Source organism: Theropithecus gelada, chromosome 19 (genome assembly GCF_003255815.1).
Source record: "Theropithecus gelada isolate Dixy chromosome 19, Tgel_1.0, whole genome shotgun sequence".
Classification (NCBI taxonomy): Eukaryota; Metazoa; Chordata; class Mammalia; order Primates; family Cercopithecidae; genus Theropithecus; species Theropithecus gelada.
The window spans coordinates 46,903,158-46,920,407 of NC_037687.1; the positions used below are offsets into that span (position 1 = coordinate 46,903,158).

Below are 17,250 nucleotides of genomic sequence, written 5' to 3' on the forward strand. Positions count from 1 at the left end.
GGTTTCCGCTATAGATAACTCACATCTCCCTCCCTGGGGTCCAGGCCATGGGTGTGGCTTGGGCAGAGGTCGGGGAGGCCAGGTATGTGCAGGCCTGAGATGTGACTCATCGAGAGAGAAAGGGCAGTCTCTTCACCACATAATACTGCCTGCCACACGGCTCCCAGGGAGTAACCGCAGTGGGCAGGGCCTAGAGATAAGCGTCAAAGAGGAATGTGGTCCTAACTCAGGTCCTGGGGCTTCTACCTGTCTAGGGTGGGAAGAACACCATTAAGTTAAAATGCAACTTTTATTCTGATCTTAAACTTTTAGCATGAAACGTTGTAATCCAAATACCCCAGGGCATCATGGTCAGAGAACACAGACAGACAATTTGTTGAAAAAGAAATTAAAGTGTTAAGATTATATGGAAAAACCTTTACATTCACTGTTGTAATAAACATACACATTAGAAGAATGAGCTATCTATTTTTGCATGTCAACTTGGCAGAGATTAAAAATCATCACTTTCAACTAGACAGATAAAAAGACAACCCAGTTTAAAACTGGGCAAAGGAGGGCTGGGCGTGGTGGCTCACGCCTGTAAGACCACCACTTTGGGAGGCAAGATAGGCAGATCACTTGAGGTCAGGAGTTCAAGACCAGCCTGGCAAAAAATGGTGAAACCCTGTCTCTACCAAAAAATATAACAATTAGCCGGACATGGTGGCATGCACCTGTAGTCCCAGCTGCTCAGGAGGCTGAGGCAGGAGAATCACCTGAACCCAGGAGGTGAAGGTTGCAGTGAGCCGAGATCACACCACTGCAGCAGTCCAGTCTGAGTGACAGACTGAGACCCTGTTTCAAAACAAACAAACAAAAAATGTGCAAAGGATCTGAATTGATATTTCTTCGAAGAAGATATACAGTTGGCCAATAAGTTCATGAAAAGATATTCAACACCATTAACTGTCAGGGACACACTTTTCAAAACCACAGTGCGAGACAGCACACACATAAGATGGCTGTAATAAAAAAGACAGACCAGCACCTGTATTGGTGAGATGTAGATGGATTGGAACTCTCATGCTGTTAGTTGGATTGTAAAATTGTATAACCACTTTGAAGAGTCTGATAGTTCTTCAAATCATTAACATAGAATAAGTCATATGATCTAGACCGGGCACAGTGGCTCACGCCTGTAATCCCAGCACTTTGGGAAGCCAAGGTGGGCGGATCACTTGAGGTCAGGAGTTTGAGACCAGCCTGGCCAACATGGTGAAACCCCCCTCTCTACTAAAAATACAAAAATTAGCTGGTCATGGTGGTGCACACCTGTAATCTCAGCTACCTGGGAGGCTGAAGCAGGAGAATCGTTTGAACCCGGGAGACAGAGGTTGAAATGAGCCGAGATTGAGCCACTGCACTCAAGCCTGGATGACAGAACAAGTCTCTGTCTCAAAAAAACAAAAACAAAAATAAAAACAAAACAAAACAAAATCCCATCTGATCTAGAACTTTTATTTCTACATTTAAGAGAAACAAAAGCATATGTCCATATAAAACCTTGTACACACATAAACAGCCTTATTCGTAATAGTGAAAAAGTGACAACACTCCCCATGCCCATCGTATGATGAATGGATAAAGTACACAAGTGTGGTGTATCTATATAATGAAATCTTATTCAGGGACAAAGACGAAGTTCTGATACATGCTACAACCTGGTTAAACCTTGAGAACATCATGGCAAGTGAAAGAAGCCAGATGCAAAGGCCACATATTATATGATTCCGTTTATATGAAATAATCTTGAATAAGCAAACCTGTAAAGACAGAAAGTAGATTTGGGGTTGCCTAGGGCTGGGGTTAAGGGGAAAAGGAAATGGGGAGTGATGCTAATGGCTACTTTCTTTCTTTTTAGGGTGATGAAAATGTTCTAAAATCAGATAGTGGTTGGTAGGTGTGGTGGCTCATGCCTGTAATCCCAGCACTTTGGGAGGCTGAGGTAGGCGGATCACTTGAGATCAGGAGTTCAGGACCAGCCTGGCCAACATGGCGAAACCCCATCTTTACAAAAGATACAAAAATTAGCTGGGTGTGGTGGTGGGCACCTGTAATCCCAGCTGCTTGGGAGGCTGAGGCAGGAGAATCACTTGAACCTGGGAGGCAGAGGTTGCAGTGAGCTGAGATCGTGCCACTGCACTGCAGCCTGGGTGACAGAGCAAGACACCATCTCAAAAAAAAAAAAAATCAGATAGCGTTGATGGTTCTGTAACTCCTGAATATACTAAAAACAATGAATTGCCTATTTTAAAAGGGGAAAATATATGGTATGTGGATTATATCTCCATAAAGCTGTTATTAAACAAAAAAGTAGGTCAGGCGCAGTGGCTCACACCTGCCATCCCAGCCCTTTGGGAGGCTGAGGCAGGTGGATCACTTGAAGTCAGAAGTTCAAGACCAGCCTGGGCAACATGGCGAAACCCTGTGTCTACTAAAAATAGAAAAATTGCCTGGACATGGTGACATGCACCTGTAGTCCCAGCTACTTGGGAAGCTGAGGCATGAAAATCACCTGAACCAAGGAGTTGGAGATTGCAGTGAACCAAGATTGCACCACTGCACTGCGTCCTAGGCGGCAAAGTGGGACTCCGTCTCAAAAAAAAAAAAAAAAAAAAAAAAAAAAATTGTAGATACTCAGTAACAGTGAGGGGGAAAGCAGTCACAAGGGTGTGTGTGCCTTTCTGTCCTGAAGGATGATTGGGCTGGTCCATGGGTAGCCCTAAAGAGGTTTGATCTTGTAACTCTGCCCCAGAGATAGGTCTTTAATTAATTAATTAAATTTTTTTTTTTTTTTTTTGAGACGGAGTCTCGCTGTGTCGCCCAGGCTGGAGTGCAGTGGCCGGATCTCAGCTCACGGCAAGCTCCGCCTCCCGGGTTTATGCCATTCTTCTGCCTCAGTCTCCTGAGTAGCTGGGACTACAGGCGCCCGCCACCTCGCTCAGCTAGTTTTTTGTATTTTTTTAGTAGAGACAGGGTTTCACCAGATTAGCCAGGATGGTCTCGATCTCCTGACCTCGTGATCCACCCATCTCGGCCTCCCAAAGTGCTGGGATTACAGGCTTGAGCCACCGCGCCTGGCCCTTAATTAATTTTTTTTTTTTTTTTTTTTTTTGAGACGGAGTCTCACTGTGTCTCCCAGGCTGGAGTGCAGTGGCGCGATCTCGGCTCACTGCAAGCTCCGCCCCCCGGGTTCACGCCATTCTCCCGCCTCAGCCTCCCAAGTAGCTGGGACTACAGGCGCCCGCTACCGCGCCCGGCTAGTTTTTTGTATTTTTAGTAGAGACGGGGTTTCACCATGTTAGCCAGGATAGTCTCGATCTCCTGACCTTGTGATCCACCCGCCTCGGCCTCCCAAAGTGCTGGGATTACAGGCTTGAGCCACCGCGCCCGGCCAATTAATTTTTGAGACAGTATCTCACTTTGGTTGCTGAGGCTGGAGTACAGTGTTGCAATCTCGGCTCACCACAGCCTTCACCACCCAGGTTCAAGCGATTCTCATGCCTCAGCCTCCTGAGTAGCTGGGATTACAGACGCCCACCACCACACCTGGCTAATTTTTTGTATTTTTAGTAGAAACAGGGTTTCACCATGTTGGCCAGGCTGGTCTCGAACTCCTGACTTCAGGTGATCCACCCGCCTTGGCCTTCCAAAGTTCTGGGATTATAGGCGTGAACCACAGTGCCTAGCTGAGACCTTGTCTCTAAAATAAATTAAATAAATAAAATAGAAGGAAAGATCAATTCACAGTGGCTGTTTTGCAATTGTGTTATGAGCGACTTTTCTTTATACTTTTCAGTATTTTCTACATAGATGCTTTGTTTTCAGAAAAGATTATTTTTGAAGTTAAACATTTTCCATTATATTAAACCCTGTCATCATTTTTAGAGTGGCCGACCTCTGAAGGGGCATCTCTTATTTTTCCTCAGGGCTGTAATCCCCTTGCACAAACCGGCCGGAGTAAATTGCAGAACCAAAGAGCTGCTTTGAATCAGCAGATCCTGAAAGCCGTGCGTATGAGGACCGGAGCGGAAAACCTTCTGAAGTAGGTGTCTTCCGGTTTCCCTGCCTCTTCTGAGTCCTAGCCGTCTGTTCCCTAAACTCCCAGGCCAGGCTCTTGGTTTCAGCTTTGGGTTTCCTCCTCATTTCTGGCATCTGGAGCCGTCTCTTTCTTGCCTAGAACTTGACTATGTTGAAAACAGATATTTTACCCTGCCTGTTTGTGTGTTTGGGAATTGGGTGGGTGGGAGATAGATGCAGATGGTGTGGCATTTGGCTTCAATTCAGTCAGCCATCTTGATGGGAAGCCCAATTTTTGTCCTGAGGTTTGTTTTCTGGCTTTCTCTGGGACTTGCCTATTTTCTCCACTGCCTGACACTATGCCTGGTGCAGAATCTGCTTGGTAAATGTTTATTGAATATATAAAGGAAAGAAAAGCAGAAAGGAGGGAGAGGGGACATTTCTATTGCCAGTGTCCACCTTACTAATGAGAGGGCTCAGTACACCCCCGTGCTCTAGGGCACTCATTAGTATGCTGTGGTGGTAAAACAGTTACTTATCCAGCAGAGAACTTGGGGAAGCCTTATCTGTGTCTAGACCTCTATAAACCCTCTCCAGGCAACGAAATGCAGCAAAAGACAAAGTGCCAGCTGCCTTCTGTTTACAAAGAGTGCAGAGTTTCTTTTTCCTTCTGAGTTCTACTGGTGACTCGTTACCCCCGTGCCACCTTTTTGTTTGTTTGTTTGGAGACAGTCTTGCTCTGTCACCCAGGCTGGAGTGCAGTGGCATGATCTCGGCTCACTGCAACCTGTGCCTCCTGGGTTCAAGCGATTCTCCTGCCTCAGCCTCCCGAGTAGCTGGGACCACAGGTGTGCACCACCATGCCTGGCTAATTTTTTGTCTTTTTAGTAGAGACGATGTTTTGCTATGTTGGCCAGCCTGGTCTCAAACTCCTGGCCTCAAGTGATCCATCTGCTTCCACCTCCCAAAGTGCTGGAATTACAGGTGTGAGCCACCACGCCTGGCCCCATGCCACCTTTTTTTTTTTTTTTTTTCCTCTTCAGATGCAGTTTCGCTCTTGTTGCCCAGGCTGGAGTGCATTGGTGCAATCTTGGCTCACACAGCTACCTCTGCCTCCCGGGTTCAAGCAATTCTCCTGCCTCAGCCTCCTGAGTAGCTGGGATTACAGGCATGCGCCACCATGCCCTGCTAACTGTGTATTTTTAGTAGAGATGAGGTTTCTTCATGTTGGTCAGGCTGGTCTCGAACTCCTGACCTCAGGTGATCCACCTGCCTTAGCCTCCCAAAGTGTTGGGATTACATGCATGAGCCACCACGCCCAGGCTTCATGCCACCTTTTATAATGTATAGTCGAGGTGGGCACCACACCTGCTGCCCAGGTGAGTGAAACAGATGCCTCCTGGGGCCTCAGGAAGAGACGTGGAGTGCCTTTGGGGACCTAGAACCTGAAAACCCAGCAGAGATGGGGTCTAGCCTGCCTGCTTGAAACTGCAAGTCCCTTGGAGCTTCCTGGGACTTTCAGGGATTCCAGGGGTGAGGGTGCCAAAATGTCTGCAAGGATATTGATCATGGGTGTTCCCAGTGGGTTAGCTTCATCGTTGGAGGCCTTGGAGGAACCTGGAGCCTTCCTGTAGAGGTTGTTTGGAAAAACAGAATGTTTGCAAAAGAGCCACAAGGCTCTGAGGCTCCCAGCTGCTGGTCACAGACTTGAGTGAATGGTGGGATCACCTCCTCCACATGGGCTTCTCCCCTGAGCACTCAGGCAAGCAGGAGGAGGGGCTCTGATCATGACCTTGGGGCAGTTCATTTCTGAATGGGTCTGTGTTTACTCCTTAGGAAAGACCTCTGAGATGTTAAGAGGGGAAAAGAAGAGTTCAGGGCAGCACACCCTGAGTGTGTGTGTATGTTTAATGGATGTTGTACATATACAGGCATGGTGGCTCATGCCTGTAATCCTAGCACTTTAGGAAGCCGAGGCAGGTGGATCCTTTGAGGCCAGGGATTGAGACCAGCCTGGCCAATGCAGTGAAACCCCATCTCTACTAAAAATACAAAAATTAGCTGGGTGTAGTGGCGTGGGCCTGTAATCCCCGCTACTTGGGAGGCTGAGGCATGAGAATTGCTTGAACCCGCAAGGCGGAGATTGCAGTGAGTCAAGATTGTGCCACTGGACTCCAACCTGGGTAACAGAGCAAGACTCTGTCTCAAAAGATAAAAGAGGATGTTGTACATATGTTTTTGTGTATGCATAAAAGGACCAAGGTAGAAGCTGTTAGCAGTCAGTTCTTTGGGGCAAGACTGGGGATAGGGGTAGAGGTGACTGAATTTTCATTTTATCCCTGTCAGTGTTTGAATGTGCTTCTACCAAGTGCATGAGTTATTTTTATTTATTATTGTGAAATACTTCAGCGGTCCAGAAGAGTTATATAAGCAGCCCTCTTGAACCACCCACTCCATCAGGCAAAGCAATGCTACTCCTGTGTCGGGCTTGGTTTAGTTTTGTTTTGAGACAGGGTCTCGCTTGTTGCCCAGGCTGGAGTGCAGTGGTGCAATCACAGCTCACTGTAGCCCCAACCTCCTGGGCTCAAGCAGTCCTCCTAACACAGCCTCCTGAGTAGCTGGGACCACAGGCATGTACCACCGTGCCCGACTAATTTTTATTTTTATTTTTGAGACGAAGTCTTGCTCTGTCACCCAGGCTAGAGTGCAGTGGTGGGATATCGGCTCACTGCAACCTCTGCCTCCCGGGTTCAAGCGATTCTCCTGCCTCAGCCTCCTGAGTAGCTGGGACTACAGGCGCCCGCTACTGTGCCCGGCTCATTTTTGTATTTTTAGTAGAGACGGAGTTTCACCGTCTTGGCCAGGCTGGTCTCGAACTCCTGACCTTGTGATCCACCTGCCTTGGCCTCCCAAAGTGCTGGGATTACAGGCGTGAGCCACTGTGCCCGGCCAATGCCCAACTGATTTTTAAAAAATTATTTGTAGAGACAAGGACTTGCTGTGTTGCCAAGATTGTTCTCGAACTACTGTCCTCAAGTGGTCCTCCTGCCTCGGTCTCCCAGAGTGCTGGGATTACAAACATGAACCACTGTGCCTGGCCTGTGTTGCTTTTGTTACTCACGGAATACCTGAGGACTTGAGGTCCTGGGTGGGAAGTTTGTCTGGGAACCTCTTCTCCAGCTCCTTTTGCCACTGGGTGCAAAGGAGGTTGTTACTGGAGGAGTCTGGGAAAAATATTGTAGCATTTTGGCTTTTAAAAAGTCAAGCCGTGTCCCCGTCCCAAGACAAGTCTGGACATGGGAATTGTCCGCTCCCATAGCAGAGAGGAATTCATGTCATCTGTGTAACGTGGGCGAGGGCCCCTGATTTTGGGACTCCCTGCCATGTGCTGGGAAGGCTGTGGTGTGTTTTGTGGCCTAGGGTTCTGGTTGGCCCTTAGACAGGCCTGCTCTGTGGCTGAGGGGGCAGATGGGTAGCCTGGATGCTGTGTGGCTTTCCTAGGAGTGGACAACAATTGATTTATCTATTCATAGATTCATTGAGCACCTTCTTTTTTTTTTCTTTTTTTTTGAGACGGAGTTTCACTCTCATTGCCCAGGCTGGAGTGCAGTGGTGCAATCTTAGCTCACTGCAATCTCTGCCTCCCAGGTTCAAGTGATTCTCCTGCCTCAGCCTCCCAAATAGCTGGGACTATAGGCACGTGCAAGCACACCCGGCTAATTGAATTTTTTAAATTTTTAGTAGAGACAGGGTTTCACCATGTTGCCCAGGCTGGTCTCAAACTCTTGGCCTCAAGTGATCCTCCTGCTTTGGCCTCTCAAAGTGCTGGGATTTCAGTAGTGAGCCCCTGTGCCTGGCTATTGAACCACCTGTTAAGTGGCAGGCACAGTTGAAGTGCATGAAGATCAGGCGAGGCCCTGCTTTTATGATTTCTCTTGTTGGGGGATGGGAGGACACCTTTAAAGGCAAGTAAACAAATCAGATCACCTAGGGAAGTGATGTTTTCTAGGGAATAATGAACTTTGAATGTCATAGAGGTTGGCCCAGGGCGACCAGCCTTAGAGACAAAGGGTGGTCGGAGAGGCCCCTGTGAGCAGGAAACTTGGGAGTTTCTCAGGCAGGAACTAGGGCAATTTTGTGCGCCTTGTTCTCTTTTAACGACACCAGCAGTCACCCTTTCTGAGGCCCGAGCCTGGCTCAAGCTCATTGTTAAACTGGCAGTGGTTTGGCTGGCAGGGGTAGGGGTGGGGGTTGTTAATGATTCTCACAGTGGCCTAAAGGTTCAAAGTGCCTCTTGCTGGAGAATGTTGTCAGAGGAAACCCTGAAGGTATTTATTAATCTGACTCAACAAGCACCAACGGTTTCCCGAAAACAAATAGGGCATTTTGCCAAGCTCTGCTGTGGCCCCTCAGTGTCCCAGGGCAACCCATTACGTGGCTGTCCCCGCGGGCCATGGGTGGTTTCAGTTGTAAATTAGGCTCTGCTTCCCTTCTGTTTGTCTTCTGGTTCCCAGGTGTCCTACCGCAGCACCTAAAGGAAGGTAGAACCGTTGGAATAGGGGTGGGAGATGTTTGGAAATGTCCCCAGAAATGCAGGAATGGAAATGGGGGTGCTGAGCCCTTACCTGAGGGCTGTCGGAGGGTATTGTAGCTAGGCAGGCACTTGAAAAACCAGATTTTGTGATCCTTCAAAGTCTTCCCTTCTCTGATCCATTCGAGCCAGGAGTCCATGAGCTTCCTGGACTTGTGTTAGGAAGCCATCAAATATTTCAAATGCACTTTTTTTCAGGTTTTGTTTGTTTGTTTGAGACAGTCTCATTCTGTCTCCCAGGATGGAGTACAGTGTTGAGATACCAGCTCACTGTGCAACCTCCACCTCCTGGGTTCAAGCGATTCTTGTGCCTCAGCCTCCCGAGTAGCTGGGATTATAGGCATGTGCCACCATGCCTGGCTAGATTTTGTGTTTTCAGTAAGATGGGGTTTCATGGTGTTGGCCAGGCTGGTCTTGAACTCCTGACCTCAGGTGATCCACCTGCCTCGGCCTCCCAAAGTGCTGGAATTACAGGCGTGAGCCACCATGCCTGGCCGTACTTTTTCATTTAGTTTCATTTTCAATGAGACTTTTTCATTGTCTCAACCAGAGACGATGTTCTATCTTCTTCCAGCTTCCTTCCCTTGAGGAAAGCTAGGGTAGAAACATGATGAAGTTTATGTGAAATTGAGGCAGTCTTTGTGAAATTTAAAGCAGGGCCAGGCGTGGTGGCTCACATCTGTAATCCCAGCATTTTGGGAGGCCGAGGTGGGTGGATCACGCGGTCAAGAGATCGAGACCATCCTGGCCAACATGGTAAAACCCCCGTCTCTACTAAAAATAAAAAAATTAACCGGGTGTGGTGGCACGTGCCCGTAATCCCAGCTACTCTGGAGGCTAGAGGCAGGAGAATCGTTTGAACCTGGGAGGTGGAGGTTGCAGTGAGCCGAGATCGCACCATTGCACTCCAGCCTGGCAACAGAGCGAGTCTCCATCCAAAAAAAAGAAAGAAAAAACAGGTTGCCTAGTTTTAACTAGTGTTAGTTAACTAGTTCTTTGAACAAAGCAGGTCATTTAACCTGTCTGGGCTTCAGGTTCCCCTGTTGTGCTGAGAGTTTTTGGGCTAGATCAGAAGTGACCTGCTCCGAGGTTTACAAGGTTCAGGTGGGCTTGAAATGAGTGAATGGGGCTGGATTCTGTGCTGTGAGACAATAGGGAATGGTGGGCACTGTGGTGAAGTGCACAGCATATACCCTCTCTGGATGAGGCAACTGCAGTTTGCCTCATGGAGGGTAGGGCCAGAGTTACTGTATCTTCTAATTTTTTTTTTCCAGGAGAAGTTAGGAATATATATATATATTTTTTAATCTGATTGTTGGATTTTTTTTTTTTTTCTTTTTGAGACAGAGTCTTGCTCTATCACCCAGGCTGGAGTGCAGTGGCGCGATCTCGGCTCACTGCAACCTCCGCCTCCCGGGTTCGTGTGATTCTCCTGCCTCAGCCTCTTGAGTAGCTGGGACTACAAGCACGCACCATCACGCCTGGCTAATTTTTGTATTTTTAGTAGAGATGAGGTTTCGCCATGTTGGCCAGGCTGACCTCAAACTCCTGACCTCAAGTGATCTGCCTGCCTTAGCCTCCCAAAGTGCTTGGATTACAGGCGTGACCCACTGTGCCTGGCCGATGGTTGAATTTTTAAGTTTTGGGGACTCGTTTCAGAGAGGGGATAGTAACACCCTGAGAGCCAGGTGAACAAGTCCCTCAGGTCTTCAGTTTGTGACCCCTGGACAAGGGTGATGAAATTCTGGGTCAGGAGTGACGTCGAATGGCCTTGACTGTCATGAGTGACTTGAGGTTAATGACAGCTCACACTGTCAGTTGTGGGAGGACTGGTGTGTGTCTCTGGTGGGGTTTGCAGGCCCTCCATAGCCTTTAGGGCTGATACCAACTCCAAGGCCCGCCTTCCTCCATGGAGAGGCTGGGAGCAGATGTCCTGCCGGTCTGGCAGCCACCTCAGCAGGGGATGGGACAGTCCTCACTCCAGCCTCCCGAAGCCCTGGCAGAGCGGGATTTGGGATCAGATGGACTAAGGCTAAGCTGCTCTAATAAGGTTGCTGAAGCTGTGGCAAGTCACTGTGTCAATGTGGTGCTTATTCCTGGAAGGACAGCTTCATGAAAAGACTTGGGAGAAAAAAAATTACACTAAAACAAATGGGGACAGAATGCAAAATACATATGTATTATTAAAAAAAAAAAACTTTTTAGGCCAGGCGCGGTGGCTCAAGTCTGTAATCACAGCACTTTGGGAGGCTGAAGAGGGCAATTCGTTTGAGGTCAGGAGTTTGAAGCCAGCCTGGCCAACATGGTTAAACCTTGTCTCTACTAACAATACAAAAATTAGCCACGCGTGGTGGTACACATCTGTAATCCCAGCTACTCGGGAGGCTGAGGCTGGAGAATCCCCTGAGCCCAGGAGTTCCAGGCTGCAGTGAGCCGAGATTGCGCCGTTGTACTCCAGCCTGAGTGACAGAGTGAGACCTTGTCTCTTAACAAAAAGAAAAGAAAATGAGCTGGGCGTAGTGGCGTGCACCTGTAATCCCAGCTACTTGGGAGGCTGAGGCAGGAGAATCGCTTGAACCAGGGGGACGGAGGTTGCAGTGAGCCGAGATCATGCCACTGCACTTCAGCCTGGGTGACAGAGGGAGACTCTGTCTCAATAAATAAATAAATAAATAAATAAAATTTTTATATTTATTCATTTTGAGGTAGGGTCTTGCTGTGTTGTCCAACCTGGAGTTCAGTGGTATGATCACAGCTCACCGCTGCCTCAACCTTCTGAGCTCAAGCTATCCTCCTGCTTCAGCCTCCACAGGTGTGTACCACCAACTAGGCTAATTTTTTTTTTTTTTTCCTGAGATGGAGTCTTGCTCTGTTGCCTCCTGGGTTCAAGTGATTTTCCTGCCTCAGCCTCCCTAGTAGCTGGGATTACAGGCATGCACCACTGCCCGGCTAATTTTTATATATATTTTTTTTGTTTGTTTGTTTGTTTTTTTTTTGAGACGGAGTCTCACTGTGTCTCCCAGGCTGGAGTGCAGTGGCGCGATCTCGGCTCACCGCAAGCTCCGCCCCCCGGGTTCACGCCATTCTCCCGCCTCAGCCTCCCGAGTAGCTGGGACTACAGGCGCCCGCTACCGCGCCCGGCTAGGTTTTTGTATTTTTAGTAGAGACGGGGTTTCACCATGTTAGCCAGGATAGTCTCGATCTCCTGACCTTGTGATCCACCCGCCTCGGCCTCCCAAAGTGCTGGGATTACAGGCTTGAGCCACCGCGCCCGGCCTAATTTTTATATTTTTAATAGAGAGGGGGTTCACCATGTTGTCCAGGCTGTTCTCAAACTTCTGGCCTCAAGTGATCCACCCACCTCAGCCTCCCAAAGTGCTGGGATTACAGACATGAGCCACCACACCTGACTGGCATTCAGTCAATTTTAAAAATTTTTTGTGGAGACTGGGTCTCCCTATGATGCTCAGGCTGGTCTCAAACTCCAGGACTCAAGCAATCCTTGTGCCTAGGTCTCCCAGAGTGCTGTGATTACAGGTGTGAGCCACTGTGCCTATTTATTTTTTGAGAGAAGGTCTTGCTCTGTTGCCTACACTGGAGTGTAGCAGTGCAATCCTAGCCTACTGCAGCCTCAGACTCCTGGGCTCAAGTGATCCTCCTGCCTTAGCCTCCTGAGCAGCTGGGACTATAGGCGTTTACCATCATTCCCAACTAATTTTCATTTTCAGATTTTTTTGTAGAGATGGAGGTCTCCCTATATTGCACAGGTTGGTCTTGAACTCCTGGCCTCAAGTAATCCTGCCTCAGACTCCTAAGATTGTGCCACTGCACTCCAGCCTGGGCGACAGAGCAAGACTCTGTCTCAAAAAAAAAAAAAAAAAAATTAATTTTCTTTGTTATAGTGAAGTTGACTAAAAAATGTTCACACTTAAACAGTATAGAAAGTGATAACCAGATAACTAATCTTTGCTGGTTTGTTTTAGTTATTTGTTGTNAAAAAAAAAAAAAAAATTAATTTTCTTAATTACTATATTTTGCAAGAATCAATATTATTATCTTTTTTTTTTTTTTTTGAGATGGAGTCTAGCTCTGTCCCCAGGCTGGAGTGCAGTGGCGTGATCTCGGCTCACTGCAAGCTCCGCCTCCCGGGTTCACATCATTCTTCTGCCTCAGCTTCCCAAGTAGCTGGGACTACAGGCACGCACCACCACGCCCAGCTAATTTTTTTGTATTTTTGGTAGAGACGGGTTTTCACCATGTTAGCCAGGATGGTCTGGATCTCCTGACCTTGTGATCCGCCCGCCTCAGGATTATGGGTGTGAGCTACCGCACCCGGCCCGATATTATTATCTTTAAAGCAAAATTGAGGAATGCCTTTGTTCTCCATGGGATATCTGGACACTCCCAGGTCTGGGTCTGTTTTAGTAAACATTATTAATTTGTTCCCTTTGCTGTAAACATCTAGAGGCTAGGAATGGCTAATTTTCTGAGAATGCAGCCCAACAAGTCTCAGCCTCATTTTCCAGCCCTCGCTCAAAACGGAGTCACTTTGCTTCGAACACCTCTGACATACACCTGTGCTAGCAACGAAGCTCAGACTCCAGGGTCGTTTTCTGAATCATGGTTGCACCAAAGGTCAGCATTACAGAAAGCAACCCTGAGGCCCCACCTGGCTGCCAACAGTTTTCACAGTGACCAACGTAAAGAGTTCTACATCTTAAGGGCAACTCATTGATTTGTTGGAAATGTATCTAAACCTTTTTTTTTAGGCCAGGTGTGGTGGCTCAAGCCTGTAATCCCAGCACTTTGGGAGGCCGATCCTCAAGAATCACCTGAGGCCAGGAGTTCAAAACCAGCCTGGGCAACATGGTGAAACCCTGTCTCTACTAAAAATACAAAAATTGGCTGGGTGTGGTGGCTCACGCCTGTAATCCCAGCACTTTGGGAGGCAGAGGCAGGTGGATCACTTGAGGTCAGGAGTTCAAGACCAGCCTGGCCAACAGGGTGAAACCCCGTCTCTACTAAAAATACAAAATATTAGCTGGGTGTGGTGGCACACACCTGCAACCCCAGCTACTCGGGAGGCTGAGGCAGAGAATTGCTTGAACCTAGAGGTGGAGGTTGCAGTGAGCCAAGATCGTACCACTGCACTCCAGCCTGGGTGACAGAGCAAGACTCCGTCTCAAAAATAAAAACTAAACTGAAATAAAAAAATGTATTTGTTTTAGAGACAAGGTCTCACTGTGTTGCTTCGGCTGGTCTTGAACTCCTAGCCTCAAGCAATCCTCCTGCCTCAGTCTCTCAAAGCACTAGGATCATAGGCATGACCCACTTCACCTGACTTTCTTGCAAATCTTTTTTTTTTTTTTGAGATGGAGTCTAGCTCTATTGCCCAAGCTGGAGTGCAGTGGTGCGATAATCTTGGCTCACTACAACCTCTGCCTCCCAGGTTCAAGCGATTCTCCTGCCTCAGCCTCCTGAGTAGCTGGGACTACAGGCGCGTGCCACCATGCCCAGCTAAGTTTTGTATTTTTTTTTTTTGAGACGGAGTCTCGCTCTGTTGCCCAGACTGGAGTGCAGTGGCGCAGTCTCTACTCACTGCAAGCTCTGCCTCTTGGGTTCACGCCATTCTCCTGCCTCAGCCTCCCGTGTAGCTGGGACTACAGGCGCCGCCATCACGCCCAGCTAATTTTTTGTATTTTTAGTAGAGACAGGGTTTCACTATGTTAGCCAGGATGGTGTTGATCTCCTGACCTTGTAATCTGCCCACCTCGGCCTCCCAAAGTGTTGGGGTTACAGGCGTGAGCCACCATTCCCGGCCTTGTGGCAAATCTTAAATAAAAAATCGTTGCCAGGCTAGGCGTGATGGCTCACACCTATAATCCTAGCACTTTGGGAGGATGAGGCAAGAGGATTGCTTTGTCTTAGCAGTTTGAGACCAGCCTGGGCATATGTTGAGACCCCTGACTCTATTAAAAAATATATTTTAAAAAAAAAACACCAAAAACTGTTTTGCCAAGCTGGGATGGGGGAGACATGGCAAATTTATATATAAAGGTGGAAAAATAAAGAGTTGGCATTATGTGGAAGCTCTCCAGGGATTTTGGTGGGATTCTTAGGGTCTCAGTTTTTATTTATTTTTATTTTTATTTTATTTACTTTTTTCTTTTTTGAGATGGAGTTTCCCTCTTGTTGCCCAGGCTAGAGTGCAATGGCACGATATCAGCTCACCGCAAGCTGTGCCTCCTGGGTTCAAGTGATTCTCCTGCCTCAGCCTCCTGAGTAGCTGGGATTACAAGTGCCAGCCACCATGCCCGGCTAATTTTGTATTTTCAGTAGAGATGGGATTTCTCCATGTTGGTCAGGCTGGTCTCCAACTCCTGACCTCAGGTGATTTGCCCACCTTGGCCTCCCAAAGTGCTAGTATTACAGGCGTGAGCCACCGTGCCTGGCCTATTTTACTTTTTATTTTTTTGAAATGGAGCCTCCCTCTGTTGCCCAGGCTGGAGTGCAGTGGCATGATCTCTGCTAACTGCAACCTCCGCTTCTCAGGTTCAAGTGATTCTCCTGCCTCAGCCTCCCGAGTAACTGAGAGTGCAGGCATGCACCATCATGCCCAGCTAATTTTTGTATTTTTAGTAGAGACAGGGTTTCACCATATTGGCCGGGCTGATCTTGAATTCCTGACTTTAGGTGATCTGTCTACCTTGGCCTCCCAGAGTGGTGGGATTACAGGTATGAACCTCCGTGTCCCGCCTTAGTTTTTATATTTAAGTTGAACCTACTCTGGTGCTGAGAACCAATCAGCTCCCTGGCTGCCCAGAGGGAGTAATCTTCACTCTGTCGTTTGTTCTTCCATGAACTGAAATTTGTTCAGCGCCCCCATGATGTGGAAAGGGCTATGCCACGTTCCAGGAAAAAAATACCCAGAGAAAGAAGGCTCGTCCTCTAGGAATTATAATTGTTTATCTTCCCTCAAAGTGGATTTGAAGTACCTTAACACATTCATACAACATGTAAGATTTAAATCAGGAGTGAATGAAGATATGAAGGCAAGAGAAAGAAGAATAAAGGAAAGATTTAGCTGGAGGTAAGGCTAGTGCATGCCACAAAGTCCTATATACTTTGTGAAATGTGAGTCGTGGTTTGTCTCTGAGCTTCCTGGCAGACAATAGGAGGAAGGGAATATATTTGGAACACATTTTATATTCACTAGCCAAAAGGAAACCCATTTGTAAGAAGAAATGAACCCATTCCTGATACTGAGGGATGGGAGGATTCCCGCTGCCCCAATCCTTGTGAACATTATCAGCTACACAATCAGTCGTTTTCTCAATAAGCTCTTTGTAGCACAGCTGCAGATTGTGACCTGTGGTGTGTAATGACATCAATTCGTTGCGTTGCTGTGGCATAATAAAAGATAAATATTTGGTCTTTATCCTGTTCCTGTGTTCCTGGCACAGAGCTCCTGAGTGATAAAGTATCTTTTGTATGCTAATGAGATCCCTCTTGGTGGGAGGCTTTAGAATGGATGCTGATCCCTAGAAAGCCCAAACCATGGTGAGAGGGCTGGAACTTTCAGCTCCTCTCTCTGTGACCTCTGGAGAGGGGAGAGAGGCTGGAGATCCAGCTCAGTCACTGGTGGCCAATGATTTAATCATCTATCCTTAATGAAGCCTCCATTAAAAACCCTGCATTAGGCCGGGCACGGTGGCTCACGCCTGTAATCAGCACTTTGGGCAGCCGAGGTGGGTGGATCACCTGAGGTCAGGAGTTCGAGACCAGCCTGGCCAACATGGCAAAACCCCATCTCTACTAAAAATACAAAAATTAGCCGGGCATGGTGATGGGCGCCTGTAATCCCAGCTACTCGGGAGCCTGAGGCAGGAGAATCACTTGAACTTGGGAGGTGGAGGTTGCAGTGAGCTGAGATCGTGTGCCTGTATTCCAGCCTGTGGGAGAGAGCGAGACTCTGTCTCAAAACAAAAGCAAAACAAAAAAAACCTGCATTAGCCAGGCACAGTGGTGCATATCTGTAGTTCCAGCTACTCAGGAGGGTGAGGGAGGATCACTCAAGCCCAGGAGCCCAGGAGTGGAGTCCAGCCTGGGCAACATAGCAAGACACCAACCATCTCTACAAAAAACAAAATAAGGCTGGGCGTGGTGGCTCATGCCTGTAATCCCAGCACTTTGGAAGGCTGAGGCGGGCAGATTGCTTGAGCCCAGGAGTTTGAGACCAGACTGGGCAACATGGTGAACAAATATAAAAATTAGCTGGGTGTGGTGGTACAGGCCTGTAGTCCCAGCTACTTGGGAGGCTGAGGTGGGAGGATCACTTGAGCCCTGGAGGGCGAGGCTGCAGTGAGCCGTGATCACACCACTGCACTCCAGCCTGGGTGACAAAACAAGACCCTGTCCCCAAAATAAAAATAAAGTAAAATAAACCCTAAACGATGAGGTTCAGGGAGCCTCTGGGTTGGTGAACATGTTGAGGTGCCCGGAGAGAGCATGGAAGCCCTGCCCCCTCCCACCATAACTCGCCCTGTGTACATCTTCCAGTTGACTGTTCCCGAACTGAATAACATAAACCAGTACTG

The 17,250-nt window shown here is 47.9% G+C and overlaps 1 protein-coding gene across 1 annotated transcript in view; it reads left to right on the forward strand.

Moving 5' to 3' along the window:
• RHPN2 (rhophilin Rho GTPase binding protein 2) overlaps positions 1 to 17,250 on the forward strand; it is an 87,461-nt gene that overhangs the window by 17,909 nt on the left and 52,302 nt on the right. The window contains exon 2 of the mRNA XM_025368938.1: positions 3,972 to 4,087. Within this exon, the coding sequence (XP_025224723.1) occupies positions 3,972 to 4,087 (116 nt within the window). The remainder of the gene's footprint in view (positions 1 to 3,971; positions 4,088 to 17,250) is intronic.